Here is a 22,207-nt window from a genome sequence, read left to right on the forward strand (position 1 = left end):
AGAATTGTATTCTTAGTTACCTCAAAGCTGTGGCAGAACAAGTGCTTTGTGTAAAGCTTTTTAAAGTTGGAAATGACCTGCTGATCCATAGGTTGCAAGATTGAGGTCGTGTTGGGTAGGAGGTAGAGGACTTTCACGAATTTGAACTCATCCAGAATGTCATCTTCAAGACCAGGTGGGTGGGCTGGAGCATTATCAAAGATTAGTAATGCTTTCATCGGAAGTTTATTTTCTTGAAGATATTTCTTCACTGCAGGACCAAAGACAAGATTTGCCCATTCAATAAAAAACTGCTGCATAACCCATGCCCTAGCATTGGCGCACCACATAACCTACAGTTTTTCTTTAAGAATCTTGTGAGTCTTAAAGGCTCAAGGATTTTCGGAATGATACACTAGCAGTGACTTACTTTACAGTCATCGCTAGCATTTGCACACAATGCAAGGGTCAGGTGGTCCTTCATGGGTTTATGGCCTTGCAGCTTCTTCTCCTCTGCGATGATGAAAGTCCTCCGGGGTGTTTTTTTCCAAAACAATCCTGTTTTGTCACAGTTGAATACTTGTTGGGGGATGTAGCCTTCCTTTGCGATAAGTGCAGCAAAACGTGCAATGTACTCCTCAGCTGCCTTAACGTCAGCACTTGCAGCTTCACCATGCCTCACCAAGTGGATGCCAGATCTCTTGAAATTTTCAAACCAGCCATGACTTGCCTTAAATGTATCTTCTGCTGCCTCTTTTGAGGTTGATGGTTCTTTCTTCTTCAAATCACCGTAAATAATACGTGCCTTTTTGCATATTACAGTCTCCGTCACTGTATCTCCTGCCAGCTCTTTCTCTTTCACCCACACCAGCAGAAACTTCTCCATTTCTTCATGGATATTTGTCCTTAATTGGGACAGAATTGTAGTTCCTTTTGCTGGATTTGTGCTTTTGATGGCATCCTTTTGTTTAAGGATGGTACAAATTGCAGATGTATTGTGGTTGTACAGCCTTGCCAGTTCAATCACTTGTACACCATGCCCATGTTTTTCTATTATTTCTTGCTTTACTTTTATTGACGTCATTCTCTTCTTCTCACCACTATTCTTTACACTCACTTTCTTCGGCCCCATGATAACACACAAAAAAAGTTAGTAAAAAATGCAAAAATGATGCAAGAATGAGTACAGCGCACGAGATTTGACTTGATTCTGCGGGTAACACATTAGAATGAACAAGATGCTGGTGTTGTGCTGCCGATGCTGGACCCGTGCGCCAATGTGCCAACCAGCGGCAGCTTCTTGAATCATGACTCGTATCTTGGAATTTCGCTCGGATCTTGAACAAAACTATGGACCAAATCACAGCTCGTATCTTAAAAAATTGTATGTTGGTCTGCTCATATCTCAAGGTACCACTGTAGTGATTTAAAGTTTATAGTTCATTGGTGTTTAGTGTAGTCACCATTGGCTGATTGCTCAGCCATCACTGTAATCAATTTTAGAACATTTTCACCTTCCCCAAAAGAAACCCTATACCTATGAGCAGTCAATCCCCATTTCCTTTAACCCCCTAACCTAGGCAGCCACCAGTCTGCTTTCTCTTTCTATAGATTAGCCTATTTTGAACATTTCATATAAGTGGAACCATAAAATGTGTTTTTTTGTGACTGCTTCCTCTTAGAATAATGTTTTCATGCCTCATCCATCTTGAAGCATGTAACTACTTACCATAATTCCTTTTCATTGCTGAATGACAGTCCATTATATGGATGTATTGCATGTTATTTATCTCTTCATCAGTTGATGGACATTTGGGTATTTCCACTCTTTGTCTCTTATCAATAATGTTGATACGTACATTTAAAAATTTTCATTTTTGAATTATTTTAGGTTTACAGAAATGTTGAAAAGGTATTACAGAGTTCTTGATTCATTTATAGTTAACATTTTTTATAAAGTTACCTTAGTACATTTGTCAAAACTAGGACATCAATATCATTACCTTGCTATTAATTAAAATCCAGATTTTTAAAAATTTATTAATTTTAATAATAATGTGCCCTTTCTGTTTTATGAACCAATTCAGGGCATCACATTGCATTTAGTTTATATGTATTTTAAAGCTGTGATTTCATATTGATATTTCTAATTCCATTCTAATACATGCATTTTACTTGGCTTTTTTCATTCCATATTTATATTTCCCTTTTCTCAAAATGAGAACTTTGTTTTTCAACAATTGTTCCATCATAGAATACATACAGAATAATTTAAGAATTGCTACAACATTACTGCTATAAAAAGCAAGCTTTTTTTTTTAAATAACCATTTTTATTTTTCAATTATGGTTGACATACAATATTAGTTTCACATGTACAATCCAGTGATGAAAGATTATATAACTTATTAAGTGACCATTCTGATAAGTTTTGGACCCATCTAACACCATACATAATTTTAGAATATTATTGACTATATTCCTTATGCTGTACTTTATATCCCCTATTCTGTAACAACCAATTTGTATTTCTTAATTCCTTTACCTTTTCACCCATCCCCCTATCTGCCCTCCCATCTGGCAACCCTCAAAATGTTCTCTGTATCTATGAGTCTGATTCTTTTTTGCTGGTTTGTTTTTGTTTTTTAGACTCAATTGTTGATAGATACGTATTTATGGCCATTTTACTGCTCATTTCTAATTTTTTTCCTTCTTTTTAAAGTACACCCTTTAACATTTCATGTAATACGGGTTTATTGGTGATGAACTCCTTCAGCTTTTTCTTGTCTGGGGACCTCTTTATATAATTTTCAATTCCAAAGGATAGCTTTGCTGGATAGAGTAATCTTGGTTATAGGTCCTTGCTTTTCATCACTTTGAATATTTCTTGCCACTCCTTCGGTCCTGAAAAGTTTCTGTTGAGAAATCAGCCTTATTGGAGTTCTCCTGTAGGTAACTAGGTGCTTTTCTTTAAAAAAAATTTTTTTTTATTGATTTTTTTAAGAGAGAGAAAGGGGAGGGGGGGGAGAGAGAGAGAGAGAGAGAGAGAGAGAAACAGAAACAAACACTGATTTGTTGTTGCACCCATTCATATTGTCATTGGTTGATTCCTGTATATGCCCTGACATGGGATCAGATCTGTAACCTCAGCATGTTAGGATGATGCTCTAACCATCTGAGCTACCTGGCCAGGGCCCTAAGTGCTTTATTGTGGCTTTTAAGATTTTCTCATTGTCTTTAACTTTTTGCATTTTAATTATGATGTGTCTTGGTGTGGGCCTCTTTAGGTTCATCTTGTGTTGGGACTCTGTGCTTCCTGGACTTGTATGTTTATTTCCTTCACCAGTTTAGGGAAGTTTTCTGTTATCTTTTCAAATAGGTTTCAATTTCTTGCTGTCTCTCTTCTCCTTCTGGCACCCCAATGATGAGAATGTTGGTGTGCTTGAAGTTCCCAGAGACTCCTTATAATCATCTTCATTTTTTTTGGAGTCTTTTTTTTTTTTTAATGTTCTGATGGATGTTTTGTTTTGTTTTTTGTCTTATAATCCAAATCACTGATTTGATTCTTGGCTTCATCTACTCTACTGTTGATTCCCTGTAAATTATTCTTCACCTCAGTTAGTGTATCCTTCTCATATTTGATTGGTTCTTTTTTATGGTTTCTATGTAGGGAGGTATTGACCCCAGGTCAATAATGGAGAAGCTGCTGTTTGGGAGTTGACCCCACAGACCAGGACTTGCTTCAGTAGGGCTTTTGTGCTCACTGAATTCATTCTGCTGGGGACACCAACCATGAGCTGCAGAGCAGTGTGCATACAGCTACTATTTTGTGCTGGGCTTGGAAGTGCTCAGGAAATGAAACAGCTAAAGCTGTAAACTAAGGTCAGCTGCTGCTAAGTGCCAGGCCTGGGGCCACTTAGCAAGAGGTACAGAGGACACAGAGGCCAGATGCTGCCTGTTTGAGAGATTTGAGGAAACTCTGAAGCAGGAGGCCAGAGAGGCCATTTTGTATGGAAAAGCCTCTGTAAACAGCTTGGGTGGACCCACATGTTGGGTGAGGTGGAGTCTCAGGGAATCATCTGGGCTGGGTGAATAGTGTGAGCTAGGTTAATAGAAAGTTTGATAGAGCACCTACCTGCTGGCTCGTGGGGGGGCTGTCTCAGAAAAGGAACAATGGCCTCTGCCAGCACTTTTTAAAGATTTTATTGATTTTAGAGAGGAGGGGGGGAGAGAGAGCGAGAAAGAGAGAGAGAGAGAGAAAAGTGAAGGAGTGGGAAGCATCAATTCAGAGTAGCAACAACTCATAGTAGTTGTTTCTCATACATGCCTTGACCAGGCAAGCCCAGGGTTTTGAAGTGTTGACTTCAGCATTCCAGGTTGATACTTTATCCATTGCACAACCACAGGTCAGGCTGCCAGTACTTTTAACTGGCAGAAAACTGCCCCAGTTCTTGCCCTGATGTTTGACTAGTCAGTTTTTCCCCATGTTTCCCTGGTTCCTTTCAAGCTGCTGCCCCAGTGCTGGCACTGAGAGGGAGTTAGTCTGAGAATTCCATGTATGGACACTTTGAAAGGAGCCACCTGAGACTCCCACAGCCATCAGTCTGTCTCAGTCCATTTTGGTTTTTGCAGCCAGAAGTTATGGAGACTTCTCTTTCTGGCACTAGAACCCTGGCTGGGAGGTCTTGCTTCTTAGGGGGGACCTCCACAGCCAAGATAGCCCTCTAGATTTTAAACCATCACACATCAGTTGTGGGACCAGCCCTTCCTGCATCTCTGCCCCTCCTACCAATCTCAATGTGGCTTCTTTAAACCCCTAGTTGAAGGACTTCCATTCAGTTAGATTTCAAGCAGTTCTGAATAAAGGTTGTTCTGAAGTATAGTTGTAATTTTGGTGTGGTCGTGGATGATTCAAGTACCGTGTTTCCTTATGCCACCATCTTGACCAGAAGTCTGCAAAAGCAAGCCTAAGTAAAGTTCAAAATTTCTTTTTAGTTCTTCATGTTAAAATGTTTAAAAGTTACTTGGATTCTTCTTTCATTCATTCCCTTTTATACGGATATACTATCAATTTGATATACAGTTCTGTTCATTGGCTCACTTATCTTTAAATGGTAAAGTTAGATATTTACCAGGTCAGCTTTTTTAATGGAATTTAGAAATTGTTCTTTTCTAGACTTAATCTTTAGAGTGGTTATACCCGCTTGTATGTTTTGTTTGATTTTACTAGTGTTTAAGAATTTTGAATTAGTTGCCAGTATTTAAAAACTTGAAGATTTTCATAGAAATCCTGATTTCTGATTTCTCTTAAAAAGTCAAAATGAAATTCTGGTTTTCCTAACTCCACTTGGCAGCAATTGGCTGTATCTGACTAGTAGTGACTGCCTGCGTTCTCTGGTTCCCACGACTCATATCCTGCCTGACCCCTTTAGGCATTTGTGTTTGCAACTCCTCTTTACAACTCTCCTTCTTTACAAAACTTTCAGTGGCAGGTGCAACAGTAGAGAATTACACTGCTTTGTGTTCTGAGAAAGGAACTGATTTTATCTGAAATGACTTACTTTTTCAGTTTTGTAGTTTCATGACCCAGCAAGCATAACTGATGTTGAATGCTTTCTAAACGGAATCACCAAAGACCTATTTTAAATTGCTTAAATGTAGCAAATAACTTTAATAAAACTGTACTTTCTTTGAGACTTAAACAAAGTTCATCATTCATTCTGCATAGTTTGGAACACAAAGGAACACACAGGGGTCTTTGAAGCTTTAAAAAAGTCTTTTTATTACAGAGAGAGGAATTGGGTACACTACATTTATCCTTGTAAATTAAAGTTAATAACATTTTGTTGATGTCAACAGCATTATTTATTAAAGTGTATGCCATTCTAAACAGTAAAGTGAAATGAAATTGATTCTGAAAGAAATGTAGTTGTTAAACTATATATCTAAGTTTTTATAAATAATTCTTTTTAATTCTTCAGAAGCTTTTGTTAATACAGAATACTATCTACCTGAGATAAAGAAGGTCATTTCATAATGATAAAGGGGTCAGTTAATAAAAAAAACAAACACACACACAGAACAATTCTAAGTGTTTATCCCCTTAATAACAGAGCTTCAAAATATGTGAAGCAAAATCTGATAGAACTGAAAGGACAAATAGACAAATTTAAAATTATAATCAGATATTTCAATACCACTATTAAAAATTGATAGACTAACAGGACAGAAAATCAGCAAGATTGAACAAACACTATTAACCTGACTTCTTGGTCATTTTTGACTTCTTTGTCGAACAACAAGAGAACACACCTTCTGCTGAAGTGCACATGGCATATTTATCAAGGTTGACTATGTTCATATTCTTAGCCATAAAATAAGTTTCAATAAATTTAAAAGAATTCAAGTCACACATAGTATATCCTCTGACCACAATGTAATTAGTTAGAAATTAATAGCTGAAAGTTCTTGGAATATCTAAGTATAGAATTTGGAAAATGAAGAACATACATTTAAATAATCCATTGATCAAAGAAAAATATTTTAAGAAAGAGAAATTAAAAAATATTTTGAACTGAATAAAAAGAGAACACAACACACCCAGATTTGTGGGATGCCACTAAAATATTGCTTGGGGAAGGATTCATAACACTAAATACCTATATTAGAAAAGAAGAAAGGTCTCAAATTAATGACCTCAACTTCTAGTTTAAGAAACTAAAAAAAAATAATAACAAATAAAATTTTTATTTAAATAGAGGAAAGGAAACAATAGGAATCAAAGTTGAAATTAATGGAATGTAATACAGAAAAGCAATAGGAAAAAATGAGTGAAACTGAAAATTGGTTCTTAGAGAAGATCAATAAAATTGATAAATTTTTAGCCAGAATGATAAGGAAGAAAAAAAGAGAGAAGACACAAATTACTAATATCAAGAAGGAGAGGATTTACATCACTGCATAGTCTACCGATATTGAAAGGATAGTAAGGGAATATTAAAAACAATTTTATTCCAGTAAATTTGACAAGTTGGATGAAATGGACAAATTCTTTGAAAGATACTACTATAGACTGGATCTCTCCTCCCTTCTTAAATTTTTATCTTGATATCTAATCCCAAATGTGATAGTATTTGGAGGTGGCAGTTTAGAAGGTGCTTTGGTCATGAGGGTAAAACCCTCATGAATGGGATTAATCCCTTTCTAAAAGAAACCTAGGATGATCACTGGCTCCCATCTGCTCTGTGAAGTTACAGCAAAAAGATGGCCTTCTATGATGAACTGGAAGACAGTTTTCACCAGACACTGAATCTGTCAGTGCCTTGATCTTGGACTTTGCAACATCCAGAACTATTGATGTAAAGCCAGTAGCCGCGGCCACCATCAGAGTCCCCTGGCCCATGCAGGTTTGCATTAGATTTGGACAGATGGTAATGAAACAATGGAGCCAAGAACTGGTGAGCCATTAGTTCTAATCCTAGCTTGTACCCGGCAGGCAAGAAATACACACAGTGGGAAAACACTTCCCTTTCCATTCAGGGCTCCCAAAGCCACTGACTTACCCGAGTTTCCTAGAATCAAAGGTTTCTAACCTCACCAGCTGTATTCACCCTCTGTTTCTCATCTCCTTCTCTCTGCACAAATTCTGCACTAACTAGCTTCTCCTTCAGCACTCCACTGTCTTCGCTGCCTCTCCTCTCCTCCACATGGCCTTTTTCTGCTCTCTGCTCTCCAGTGCTAATCTCAGGAACCGAGAGAGAGCAAGCTCCCCATCTGCCCCATTTTATATTATAGAAATCAAAACCTTTATTTAATCCAATATACAAACAAGGAAGTCTCTGATACAAAGTCACTTATCTGAGGCATAATGGGATCCTCATGAGAGTGCACCACCCCAGGGTAGGAAAGGCTTAGTCTTAAAACTAAGCCTTAGGCTATAATGACTTTGCCAGTTTACAGCCTCTCTCCCATACCAAAAGCAAGCAAACATATGTCATATTTAAAAACTTATTTGACCAACAGTTGAGAAATTTCTGCTGTTCATAAGCCACCCAATCTATGGTATTCTGGTATAGCAGCCTAAATGGATTAAGAGAGACACAAAGTATGAAAATTTACTCAAGAAGAAATTGAGTAAACTTAAAAGGAATTGAATTTACAGTTTAAAACACTACCCACAGATGTCTGATCAGTGGTGGTGCAGTGGATGAAGCATTGACCTGGGACACTGAGGGCCCATATTTGAAACCCGGAAGTCTCTGTGCAGCAGGAAAGCAACTCAATGGAGGATTGACACTCAGATAACTGTAAGAGGAAAAGAGAATTTATTAAAGCCGGCGAAGCACACAGGGTCTGTGGCTCCAAAGACACGTACTCCCTGAAATTAGATTTCTTACATCTTATATACGCTTTACAGAACACAAGTTCACATACATGGATCTTGTGATTCCTTGGCAGTGGTAGTCAACCTGGTCCCTACCACCCACTAGTGGGCGTTCCAGCTTTCATGGTGGGCGGTAGCAGAGCAACCAAAGTATAAATAAAAAGATAGATTTAACTATAGTAAGTTGTTTTATACAGATTTATTCTGCCAAACTTAGCGAAAATCTGACATAAAGTACTTGGTAAGTAATTATTATTATATGCTTTACTTGCTGTAAATCTGCTTTGTAAATTTTATAAAGTAAAGTTACTTCTCTACTTTATAAATCACCATTACTGTGGAACTGGTGGGCTGTTAGAAAGTTTTACTACTAACAGATACAAAAGTGGGCTGTAGGTATAAAAAGGTTGACTCCCCTGGTCTAGAGGTACATACGTCAATCACAGGATTTCAGGATAGGAGGGGGCTTATATGATGTGAGAGGATAACTCAGAGGTTGGGAACCTTTTTGGCTGAGAGAGCCATGAACTCCACGTATTTTAAAATGTAATTCCATGAGAGCCATACAATATGTTTAACACTAAATACAAGTAAATGTGTGCATTTTATGTATGACCAACACTTTTAAAGTGCAGCAAGTCTCTGAATTCTTTTTAATAACGTTGTTATGCTGTTGCTAACCAATGATGAATAAGTACTTCTTACCATTAATGTGACTTCTGGTGCTGCATGGTTTTGCTGATGGCTTTGTAGTCTGGTTGATACGTGGTGAGGTTAAGCTTCATGCAGGCGTTGAGACTTCCATCTGTTAAATGTGATTGTAGGTTGGTCTTAACGTTCTTTAGATGTGAGAAAGACTGCTCACATGCATACATAGAGCCAGACATTGACAGTACAGCAATACTCACATGCTGCAGTGTGTGGTAATGTGACAGGAAGCGCATTCCAAGTTTTTTTGACAATCAGCTGGTCCATGGGTTGAAGTTTTTTCATTTCTCCCCAATTGGGTTTGCTCGCCAACGCTGCTTGCTGTCGTGCAAGTCTTTCCAAATCTTCATTTAATGACTTGAACTTATTCACCCACATTCTGAGGCCTTCAGATCAGAGCTTGTAGCTCAAAATCTCTGATGGAGACACCGGGGATGTAACTCAGGTGGGCGCTGTCCACTGCACACTTGTATGGATGGATGGTTGATGAACTTAAAAAGACAAGTGCGCTCACGAAATTCTCCAAAGTGCGCTTTGAATGACTGCAGGAGATTAGATGTGAAGCCCGCTAGCTGCTGGAGATCAAGATGTTGAGCAGGGTCACTTGCTGTGCATGCATCTTTAAACTCTCCCAGTTTTTCAAAGTGTAGTAAACGACCTGTTTCAATGTCAGTGATGAAGAGTTCCAGCTTGTTTTCAAATGCAAACACTGCTTGTTGAAGGGATAAGACTGTATTTCCAACACCTTGCATTTTCACATTGAGCTGGTTCAGATGTTCAGTCATGTCCACAAGATAGTAGAACTTCAGGAGCCATTCAGTGTTAGCTAAGTCAGAATGCTCAACATTTTTCATTTCAAGAAAAATCGGATTTCACTCATACAAGCCGCAAAACGGCTGAGCACCTTCCCTCTTGACAACCAACGCACATTGCTGTGCAGAAGCAGACCAGGCTAATTATTGCCAACTTCATCCAGCAGTGTTTTAAATTGGCAATCATTTAAAGCTCGGGCAACAATAAAGTTGACCACCCGAATGACCAGTGACATCACCTCACCAAGCTGCTCGCCACACATCTGAGCACAAAGTGCCCCCTGATGTAGGGTGCAGTGAAAACTTAGGATGGTCTCTTTTCATGTTCACAAAGAAGTGCTACGAATCCTCTGATTTTCCCCACCATGCACGGAGCACCATCAGTACACACCGAAATAGTGAACTCAGTGAAAGACTTGAATAAATCCTCCCCTCTTGTTGTCTCTTTCATAGGCAAAACAGCAAGACTTTTCTTATGTAGTGTGTCACCGACAGCATACTTTGTAATCACGCTGAACTGGGATAAATGGCTTACGTCTGTTGACTCATCCAAAGCGAGAGAAAAGAATGGTGCTGCATTCATGTTCTTCACTTGTGTTGCCTCAATTTGATTTGCCATCATGATGGTACGATTGTGAACAGTTCTTGCCAACAGAGGCATATCTTTTATTCATTTGATTATCTTGTCTTTATCTGAAAAGTTGTCAAAAAGTTCATTGGCAACATCGGGCATGAATGTTTTGGCATACTCCCCATCTGTGAATGGCTTTCCGTTTCTCACAATTGCTAAAGCACCAGCAAAGCTAGCTGAATTCCAGTCACCTTGTTGGGTCCAAACACGGAGTTGCTGCTGACTAGCTTGCACTCTGCACAGTAGCTCTTGTGCTGTACCCCACTGGATATTTCGGTGCAACTGTAGTATGGCATGTATCGAAGTGCCACTTTGTATTTGACCATTTCAGCGATGCAAGTTTATCATTGCATATTAGACACACTGCAGAACCTGCTCTCTCCACAAAGGTGAATTCCTCTGTCCATTCCTGCTGAAAAGTATGATACCCATCTTTTTTTTTTTTAATTAAATTTTATTTATTTATTTTTAATGGGGTGACATCAGTAAATCAGGATACATATATTCAAAGATAACATGTCCAGGTTATCTTGTCGTTCAGTTATGTTGCATACCCATCACCCCTCATCTTTTTTATTTTAGCCATCTTCATCAAAAGGGTTTCTGCAATTAGCTAGCTGACTACTTGATTAAAAGGAAGGAAGTTTACTTCCTGACCTTACAGTGACCTGTGTACCTTAAGCATTATTCAATAAAAATTTGGTGTTGTCCTAGAGGTCAGCTGTGATTGGCTCTAGCCACCCACAACCATGAATATGAGTGGTAGGAAACGAATGGATTGTAATACATGAGAATGTTTTATATTTTTAACATTATTTTTTTTTATTAAATATTTGCGAGCCAGATGCAGCCATCAAAAGAGCCACGTCTGGCTCTTGAGCCATAGGTTTCGGACCCCTGGGATAAGTGTTTGTAAATGGCCCATTAAGGAGAAAGAAAGGAGAGAGAGGAAAGGGCTCTTCAAATCTCCCTTTCCTCTCCCTTATTCCTGGCTGTTTACTTCTTTCTCACAGGTGTGGGGAAGAGAGAGGGTTAGAGTCTCCTTCCTCCTTCCAAAATGTCTCCATTTACAATATAATAGCCCTCCTTAAGTAGGAATGTAATCTGCCATCTTGAGCTGGTGTAAATCACACACAAGTATAAAAATCATGTTTACAAAATCTCTTTGAATACTTGGCCTAAATCATAAAATGCCTTTTAGACCTGTTAGTAAAAGGGGATTTCTTATCTCAGCTTGCTTGAGGGCAGGCTTATTTGGCATGAGCACAGGCTCACCAGCTTGAGTGCGTAATCATCAATATGATTTTGGGGTTGCTGGCTTGATCCCAAAGGTTGCTGGCTTGAGCAAGGTGTCACTGGCTCAGCTTGAGCTCCCTGAGAAGCAATCAATAAACAACTAAAGTGAAGCAATTAAGAGCTGATGCTTCTTGACTCCTTTCCCTCAAAAAAAGAACATGTATGGAAAAACTACAAGTACAATCATATTAATGGTAAAAGAAATAATGCTTTTTCCTAAATTAGGAACAAAGCAAAGATGTCCATTCTCAGTATCCCTTCTTCCCTTTTTTTTGATCAAAGAAATGTGTATTTAAACAACTTTCCTGAAACAACTTTACTCTTAATCTTACTGCTATAAGCATAAATACAATTTTAATACTCTTTGGATAATACATACATTATTATTGTCATGGTAAATTGGTATATTCTTTTCAGAAAGCAAGAAAGTAACATATATAACAGTAGTTACACAGGCATTTATATACTCTGAATTAGGGAGCTGACTCCAGGAATTTACTCTATAAATTAACAGAAGCCCAATGTTTAATATGGAGAGATGATTTTGTTGCATTCTCTCTTCCTTTTTTATTTTATTGTGGTAAAGTATACCTATGTAGTATGTACCATTTTAACCACTTGTAAGTGTACAGTTCAGTGGTATTAAATACATCGGCAATGTTGTCTGCCACTGTCTACACCCAAAACTTTCCTATTATCCCCAGTATAAATCTGTTAAGCCACATTCGGAGGGACCCAAAACATGGAAGACAGGAACAAGGTCTGTCGTTTACACATCAAAGCTTTATTGTCTAGCTTGGCCAAGCGGCGGCAGCTCTGACAGAAATCTGAGGGAGAGCACGCCGGCCCTTTGTTCTACCTAGTTTTTATAGTTTTGTAAGTGGGAAGTACAGAAGCAAAAATTGTAATTAGGAGCCCTTTACCACTATTGGTTATAGTCATATGTCCTTAACATGATAGGACCATGTTCAATTTGCAAGTCATACATCATTTTGGAGAAAACAAAATTTACAAGCCAACCAACACAATGGTAGAAAGATGTCTCTTTACATGTTAAAGGCATTCCTATATTATCTAGTGTTTATCTGCCATCTCTATGTCCAGAGTCACACGTGTTAACCACACGCATTTACATAGGAGAGGTAGTTTCGGTGGGGACAAATGCCCGCGAATGGCTCATTGCTATAAGAAAAGGTTTATTTTGGCTTTTCTCTCCCTGTACCTGGCTAGCCACTCACCCTTTTCCCCACAAGCATTGGTGGAATGTCTGGGAATCCATGTTTTCCTCCCCTTTGCATTTACAATACAATGCCAAGGGCCATCCTGGTTATGCCAATCACACAGTACAAAGACTACTCTCACAATTTCTCTGCACACCTTAACCCAAATTAATAAAATGTTCTCCAAGCCTCTTAAAATATTAATATTAATTTTGTAGTTTTTGGTACCTTACAATACCTGTGGATGAAGTGGCTCAGTGGCTCCTCAAAATCTATACTCATTAATTCTCCCCTCTCTTAGCCCTTGGTAATCTCTGTTTAACTTTGTGTCTCTATGAAGTAAAATCATATATTAGTTTTCCTTCTCTGTCTGGTTTATTTCACTTAGCATAATATTTTCAAAGTTCATCCATGTTGCAGCATTTATCAAATTTAATTCTTTTTATGGCTTAATAATATTCCCTTATATGGATATACTGAATTTTATTTATTCATTCATCTATTGATAGACACTTGGATTGTTTTTACTTTTCTTATTGTGAATAATGCTTCTATGACTAGTGATGTTGAGCATTTATTTATTCATGTGCTTATTGGTCACTTATATATCTTCTTTGGTCACCATTTCTCTTAAACATTGTACTGGATGTTCTAGCCAGCACAGCAAGGCAAGAAAAAGAAATAAAAGTCAACTATATTGGAAAGAAATAAAATTGCCTTTATTCACAGATACATTATTGTCTGTATAGGAAATTTAATGGAACCTACAGAAAAGTTCTACAACTCATAAATAACTAGCATGATTGAATTATATAAGATCAGTAGATAAAAATCAATTGTATTTCTATATAATAGCAATGAACAATTGGAAATTGAGTTAAAAGGGAAGAATTCCATTTACAGTAGCATGTAAATTATTAAGTATTTAATTATAAGTCTTACAAAAGATATGACTTACATGTTGTAAACTATTAAGTACTGATTAGAGAAATGTTTAAAAATTTGAATAAATGCAAAGCTAAACCTTGTTTATGGGTTAGAGAACTCAATATTGTCAGTCCTCAAATTGACCTACAGATTCAGCACAATCCCAATTAGAAAATTACTAGTTTTTTTTAGAAACTGACAAGCTGATTCCAAACTGCTTATTTAAATGCAAAGTACCTTTTTTCAAAACAATTTTTTAAAAAGAGCAGAGTTGAAAACTATCTGCTTGATTTCAAGATTTATTATAAAGCTAATGTTAAAACCATGTGGTACTGATATAGACAAATAGATCAATGGAACAGAATAGAAAATCCAGAAATAAATACACATACTGGAAGTTAATTTATGAACACAGGTAATACAGAAGAGAAAAGATGGTTTTTTTCAACCAGAGTTGCTAAAAAATTGTGTATCTATATGTGAAAAGTGAATCTTGATTCATACCTCACACCATATTCAAAAATTAACTCAATATGGATTATAGACCTAAATGTGAAACCTAAATTTATAAAACTTTTCTTTTTTAAGGAAACATGGGAGAAAACCTTGATGACCTTTAATTAGACTATGATTTCTTAAATATGACACCACAACCATGATCCCTAATATAACACATTGAGAAACTGGACCTCATTAAAAATAAAAACTTCTTTTCAGAAGAAGTTTTCACTATTAATAGAAAAAGACAAGCCACAGATTGGGAGAAAATATTTGCAAATCATATGCTTAATAAATAACTTGTCTCTAGAATATATAAAGGTCTTCAAAAAACTCAATAATTAGAAAACAAACAACTCAATTAAAATATAGCCAAAGATTTAAATAGAAACTTCACTTAATAAAATATATGAAGACACTAGAATCTATGTAATGCAATAAATAAATAAATAAAAAAGAAAATGTGTGAATGGAAAATAAGCATATAAAAAGATGGCTGTGGGCCCTGGCCGGTTGGCTCAGTGGTAGAGCGTCGGCCTGGCGTGCGGTGGACCCGGGTTCGATTCCCGGCCAGGGCACATAGGAGAAGCGCCCATTTGCTTCTCCACCCCCCTTCCTTCCTCTCTGTCTCTCTCTTTCCCTCCCGCAGCCGAGGCTCCATTGGAGCAAAGATGGCCTGGGCGCTGGGGATGGCTCCTTGGCCTCTGCCCCAGGCGCTAGAGTGGCTCTGGTCGCGGCAGAGTGATGCCCCGGAGGGGCAGAGCATCGCCCCCTCGTGGGCGTGCCGGGTGGATCCCCGTCAGGCGCATGCGGGAGTCTCTCCTCATTTCCAGCTTCAGAAAAAAAAAAAAAAAAAAAAAAAAAGATGGCTGTGGGCATCGCAAGTTATAAAGATGCAAATTAAAGCTAAGGTTAACTATCACTATAGACGTATTAGAATGTCTAAATTAAAAAGATTGGCCTTATAGAGTTTTGGAGAGGATGTAAAACGACTGGAACTCTCATATACTTGATGGTAAGAATGTAAAATAATTATACTTACTCTATAAAACTCCTCACAGATTTTTAGAATCACACACACCTACTAGGTTATCCAGCAGTTCCATCTTGTAAATTTACCTACAATAAATGAAAACATATGTCCAGAAGGCTTCTACATGGGTGTTCATGACAGCTTGAATAGCCCCTGAACTGAAAATAACCCAAATGTCTATTATATAGATGAATGGATAAGCACATTGTAGCATATTCAGTAGTAGACTATACAGTTATAAAAAAGAAATGAACTATTGATGTACACAACATGGATGAATCTCAGAATAATGATGATAAATGAAGGAAGCCAGACAGAAAAAGGATACATACTATAATGATTCCATGTATCTCGATTCTAGAAACCAGCATATAGTGACAGAAAGCAGATCATTCATTCTGTTGGAGAAGGGAAGGGATGATGAAGGGGTATAGGAAAATTTTGGGTGTTGATGGATATGTTTGTTTCACAGGTGTATAAATTGTGAAAACTTACCAAATTATACACTTTAAATATGTGTATTATTGGCCCTGGCCGGTTGGCTCAGTGGTAGAGCGTCGGCCTGGCGTGCGGGGGACCCGGGTTCGATTCCTGGCCAGGGCACATAGGAGAAGTGCCCATTTGCTTCTCCACCGCCCCCTCCTTCCTCTCTGTCTCTCTCTTCCCCTCCTGCAGCCAAGGTTCCATTGGAGCAAAGATGGCCCAGGCGCTGGAGTGGCTCTGGTTGCGGCAGAGCGATGCCCCAGAGGGGCAGAGCATTGCCCCCTGGTGGGCAGAGCGTTGCCCCTGGTGGGTGTGCCGGGTGGGTCCCAGTCGGGCGCATGCGGGAGTCTGTTGACTGTCTCTCCCCGTTTCCAGCTTCAGAAAAAATACAAAAAAAAAAAAAATGTGTATTATTGTATGCAAACTATACCTCAAGAAAGTTTTTATAAAGCACATAAAATCGATGGAAATATCTAAGACCTCAGCAACTTAATTTTTAGAGGTACTAAGTTTAAAGATAATAGAAATCTTGAATCAAAGTTTATATTCTCTAGGTTTCTACCTTGTATTATTTAAGTCTGTTAATGTGTATTTTATATAACTTTGATTATAATTTTTTTATATTCTATATGGTATTTAGGAAATACTTAATACTAAACATAGTTTATTTGATGTTTACATAAAGTTTCTTAACTGTAAAGAATAGACTCCTCTAACTGGATTGTTAAGAGACTGGTTTAATTATATTTATTACCATTATCTTAATTTCTTTAAGTTAGACCTTGACTAATTCGTGATGAATTATGTTTAAATGTGAAATTTAGCTCTAGGAATTCTGTAACTTACAATGACTTATTAAATGGTCTAAATATTGTTCATTACATGCATTTTGGTCAAAGGAAAGCTGGCCTGTGACAGTTTGATTATTCTTTACAGAGCCGTTGGCATGTAAAAGGATCATAGTAACCTTAGAAATGAATTGATGCTGCAAATTTGTACTTTGTTAGAGGTAAAAGCTCACAAGAATGACAGGCTTATACAGAATGACAACAGTTTGATTATAAATCCAACTGGGAAGTATGTTAGTTGAGCACTGTTAACTTGGGAGAATTTTAATTTTAATGAGTCAGGATAAAGTATTTTATTTAATTGAATTTTTTTTTCCTCTTCTAGGAAAGATAATAGCAGCCATGATAGAAGACAAAGGGCCAAGAGTGACAGACTACTTTGTCGTGGCAGGTCTCACTGATACATCTACTCTATTGGATCAAGAAATAAATCGTTTAGATACTAAGTCAACTGGACCTAAAGCTCCAATTACAGACATTGCAGTTATTAACAAATCAGCTGGGGAAACAGTACCTGAAGGTTACACCTGTGTTGAAGCCACTCCATCAGCTCTCCAAGCAAACTTAAACTATGGAAGTCTGAAAAGCCCAGAACTTTTCCTCTGTTATAAAAGAGGCAGGGATAAACCACCCCTTACTGATATAGGGTACTGTAATTTATTTTCTTTGGCTATAGTGAGGGGATAAAATTTTTTTAAGATGCATGGGAATAGGAATTTGAAATCCTTGATAGTTCTATTATTAATTCAAGTATCATAAGATATTACATATCTCTGTCCACCCTTACTGAATTTCTTTACATTGTATGTACTTGAATCATTAGATCAATTCAAAAGGCTATTGAAATGAAGGCGGTAGAGCCTGAAATGTGATTCCATTTCTGTTGTACTTATCAGATAAGCTTATTAATTAAACATAAAAGAGCAAGAAGCTACAATAAAAGACAGTATTTTTTAAAGGAGCTACTTGGGTTATGTGATGCTTTCTTTTCTCTCCAAAGTCTTTAGCTTATTTAGCAAAAGAACATTTCTGTCTTTAAAAATATAATTGTGCTGTGTAATTTTTAGTGCAATGAAGAGGGTATTTACAGTTTAGAAGAAGTGTAGTTGTTATGATATACTTATTTACTGTCTACTCCACAGCAAATGAACATTCTTTTTGTAAAAGCCTTTTTTCCAAATGTGCTTTTAGAATATCTATAATATTTTTTCATATATACATGTCATGTATTACGCTGTTCTGTTTATTATAATCACCATCGGTAAAAACGTAAGTACTTGAGAGTATTTAGGGAAATATTTGGGATCAGCTTGTCCATTTACATAAAACATGCTGTTGCAATTTTGATGGGGATTGTATTTAATCTGTACATCTATTTGGAGAGTATTGCCATCTTTACAATATTGCCTTCCAATCTATGACATGAGAGGTCTTTCTATTTATTTAGTTATTTTAAAATTTCTTTTAGCAATGTATTGTGGATTTTAGTCTTTCACCTTGGTTAATTCTATTCCTAAGTAATTTATTTGTTTGGATTTTATTATAAATGGAATTGTTTTTCTTTAATTTTTTTTTTTTTTTACATAGAGAGAGGGATAGGTAGGGACAGACAAACAGGAATGGAGAGAGATGAGATGAGAAGCATCAATCATCAGTTTTTTGTTGCGACACCTTAGTTGTTCATTGATTGCTTTCTCATATGAGCCTTGACCATGGGCCTTCAGCTGACCGAGTAACTCCTTGCTCGAGCCACGACCTTGGGTCCAAGCTGATGAGCTTTGCTCAAACCAGTTGAGCTCGCACTCAAGCTGGTGAGCTTGGGGTCTTGAACCTGCGTCCTTCCACATCCCGGTCCAATGCTCTATCCACTGCGCCACCACCTGGTCAGGCTGGAATTGTTTTCTTAATATCTTTTTTTGATTGTTCATTGCTAGTGTATAAAAACACAGCTGAATTTTAATTATATGTTAATATACCCTATAAGTTTGCTGAATATATTATCTTTCGTATGGTATTATTGGGGGTTTTAAAAAAATAATAGGATCATGTCCTCTGCAAATAGAGATAATTTTATTCCTTCCTTTGCAGTTTGCTTTATCCTCTCCCCCTCCACTTGTTTTATTGCTCTGGCTAGAATTAAGAGTACATTGTTGAACAGCAGTGGTGAAAGCAAGCATCTTTGTCTTATTCCTGATCTTATGAGAAAAGTTTCAGTCTTTTACCATTGAATATGATGTTAGTTGTGGGTTTTTCATAAAAGCCATTTATCATGTTAAGGTAGGTTCCCTCCCTCCCTTTATTTCTGTTTTTTTTTTTTTTTTTTTTTTGAGAAAGTTTTATCATGAAAATGTGTTGGATTTTGTCAAATGCCTTTTCGTTATTAATTGAGATGATCATGTGGATTTTTCCTTCATTCTGTTACTGTGATTTATTATATCAGTTGACTTTCTTATGTTGAATCTCTCTCTTTTAATGTAACCATAACATGACATCTCAAAAAATGATTAATTCCTTGGTATCATCATATATACAAATTTCCCTGATTCTTTCATAATTTTTTTTTGTTTTTTTAAGTTGAATTTATTGGGGTGACACTGGTTAAAATTATTATATACGTTTCAGGTGCCTAATTCTATAACACTTCTTTGTATACTGTATTTCCATGAATTTTCTTTTTTTTCTTTTTTCTCTTTTGTATTTTTCTGAAGTGAGAAGCAGGGAGGCAGAGAGACAGACTCCCACATGTGCCCAACTGGGATCCACCAGGCAGGCCCACTAGGGGGCGATGCTCTGCCCATCTGGGGCATTGCTCTGTTGCAACTGGAGCCATTCTAGTGCCTGAGGTGGAGGCCATGGAGCCATCCTCAGCACCCAGGCCAACTTTGCTCCAGTGGAGCCTTGGCTGCCAGAGGGGAAGAGAGAGAGAGAGAGAGAGAGAGAGAGAGACGGGGGGGGGGGGGGTTTGGCTAAGCAGATGGGCGCTTCTCCTATGTGCCCTGGCCAGGAATTGAACCTGGGACTTCCACATGCTGGGCTGACGCTCTACCACTGAGCCAACTGGCCAGGGCTCCATGAATTTTCTTTAAGTAGTTGGTTGCCAGTTATTCCGTTCAGATACCGAGAGAGGTAGTGAGCTACTGCTTTTGACCACCACTTATCATGCTCATTGACTTCCTTCAGTGCTGCAGTAGAGCTCTGGTGAAATTATCCTAAGGTTCTCATTATGTTTTAATTTTCAAAGCCAAAGGATGATTTGTCTTTATTTTACTTTACCTTTAATCACCATCTATTTAACTCCTCTAGGATCATCCACCCTGTTAAGCCTCCATCGTTTTCTTTTAAGTCAATGCAGTTAGGATGGTGGTCATACAACTTTATAGGATCATTGATTACAGGAGCCAGGTTAGAAAAGATTGAGAAATGATTGACACTGGAATAATAGAGGCTTCTTTTTGAAAGCTTGACTTTAAGAAAATGAGAAGATCATTATGGGCCTTGCAATTCAAGGTATGGTTCATGGACCCATATAGTTTATAGGTCCTGAAAGTATGTTTGATATTCAGACTCTCAGGCACTGCCCCAGATTTACTGAATCAGAATCTGTTGTTTGTTTTTGTAGAGAGAGAGGGACAGATAGACAGGGAGGAGAGAGATGAGAAGCATCAATTCTTTTTTTTTTTTTTTTAAAGTTTATTTTTTTTATTTTTTACAGAGACAGAGAGTGGGATAGATAGGGAGGGAAAGACAGACAGGAACGGAGAGAGATGAGAAGCATCAATCATCAGTTTTTTTTTGTTGTGACACCTTAGTTGTTCATTGATTGCTTTCTCATATGTGCCTTGACCGTGGGCCTTCAGCAGACTGAGAAACCCCTTGCTGGAGCCAGCTACCTTGGGTCCAAGCTGGTGACCCAAGCCAGCTTGGGTCAAGCCAGATGAGCCTGCGCTCAAGCTGGCTACCTCGGGGTCTCGAACCTGGGTCCTCTGCATCCCAGTCCAATGGTCTATTCACTGCGCCACCGCCTGGTCAGGCTTTTTTTTTTTTTTTATATTTATTTTTTACAGAGTCAGAGAGTGAGTCAGAGAGAGGGATAGACAGGGACAGACAGATAGACAATAGACCCCGCCTTGACCGCGGGGCTTCAGCAGACTGAGTAACCCCTTGCTGGAGCCAGCAACCTTGGGTTCAAGCTGGTGGGCTTTTTGCTCAAACCAGATGAGCCCGCGCTCAAGCTGGCGACCTCGGGGGGGGGGGTCTCGAACCTGGGTCCTCTGCATCACAGTCCGACGCTCTATCCACTGCGCCACCGCCTGGTCAGGCAAGAAGCATCAATTCTTTATTGTGGCACCTTAGTTGTCCATTGACTTTTTTCATATGTGCCTTGACCAGGGGCTACAGCCGAACCAGTGACCCCTTGCTCAAACCAATGACCTTGGGCTCAAGCAGCGACGCTGGACTGTAAGCCAGTGACCATGGGGTCATGTCTATGATCCCACACTCAAGCCAGGAACCCCATGCTCAAGCTGGTGAGCTTGTGCTCAAGCCGGATAAGCCTGTGCTCAAGCTGGCCACCTCGGGGTTTCAAACCTGGGTCCCGTGCATCCCAGTTCAACGTTTATCCACTGTGCTACCACCTGGTCAGGCTCAAGGACTGTTTTTTAACCTTTCTTCCAGGGAATAACTTTAAACATCTTTATATTGAAGGAAAAAAAAAAAACAGAGAAGAAAGAGCTGAAATATAGGAGTAAGAGGAGATATTTGATAGAACAAAATTATGAAACCAATTAAGGGGGTAATAACAGCATAGGTGACTGGATTTGACTAATGGGAGGGACTTATCCTTTGAAAAGAGGAAAGGAGATTAAAGTGGGTGTGAATGCAAATTATTGGTTGAGGTGGAGTGATTTAGGACATGTAATGGATTTACTCTCAGTCTTTAAAAAATTTTCTCTATGGTTGTCTTAAGAAGATAGGTAATATTCATAGAAGGATGGCTGTAGGATAAACTTTTGATGGTATGCATGTCAGTTGATGGGAAACCAGCCAGGGACTTATCCTATGTTTTAGCCCTTGCTGTTTCCTCTGTTAGCCATCCTTCAAAGGCCATCTTTTCACATCCTTCTCCCTACCCCTCAGTACAGTCATGATTGAAAGGATGTGAATCTCTGAAAGATGGTTGCTGCTTGTGTTTCAGCTGCATAATTTAAAAATTAAATTATGACTTAGATCAGGGGTCCCCAAACTTTTTACACAGGGGGCCAGTTCACTGTCCCTCAGACCGTTGGAGGGCCGGACTATAAAAAAAACTATGAACAAATCCCTATGCACACTGCACATATCTTATTTTAAAGTAAAAAAACAAAATGGGAACAAATACAATATTTAAAATA

At 38.2% G+C, this 22,207-nt stretch overlaps 1 protein-coding gene across 6 annotated transcripts in view; it reads left to right on the forward strand.

The window, feature by feature from the left end:
* The window catches only part of DENND4C (DENN domain containing 4C), a 156,553-nt gene that overhangs the window by 26,479 nt on the left and 107,867 nt on the right, over positions 1–22,207 (forward strand). For 5 of the 6 annotated variants that reach the window (XM_066257333.1, XM_066257337.1, XM_066257332.1 and 2 more), the window contains one exon: positions 17,143–17,464. In XM_066257333.1, coding sequence (XP_066113430.1) covers positions 17,160–17,464 — 305 coding nt within the window. In that variant the 5' untranslated portion in view covers positions 17,143–17,159. Of the gene's footprint in view, positions 1–10,429; positions 10,508–17,142; positions 17,465–22,207 lie in introns of those variants that run through there. The other variant, XM_066257334.1, reaches the window with a different exon arrangement.

Source organism: Saccopteryx bilineata, chromosome 2 (genome assembly GCF_036850765.1).
Source record: "Saccopteryx bilineata isolate mSacBil1 chromosome 2, mSacBil1_pri_phased_curated, whole genome shotgun sequence".
Taxonomy (NCBI): domain Eukaryota; kingdom Metazoa; phylum Chordata; class Mammalia; order Chiroptera; family Emballonuridae; genus Saccopteryx; species Saccopteryx bilineata.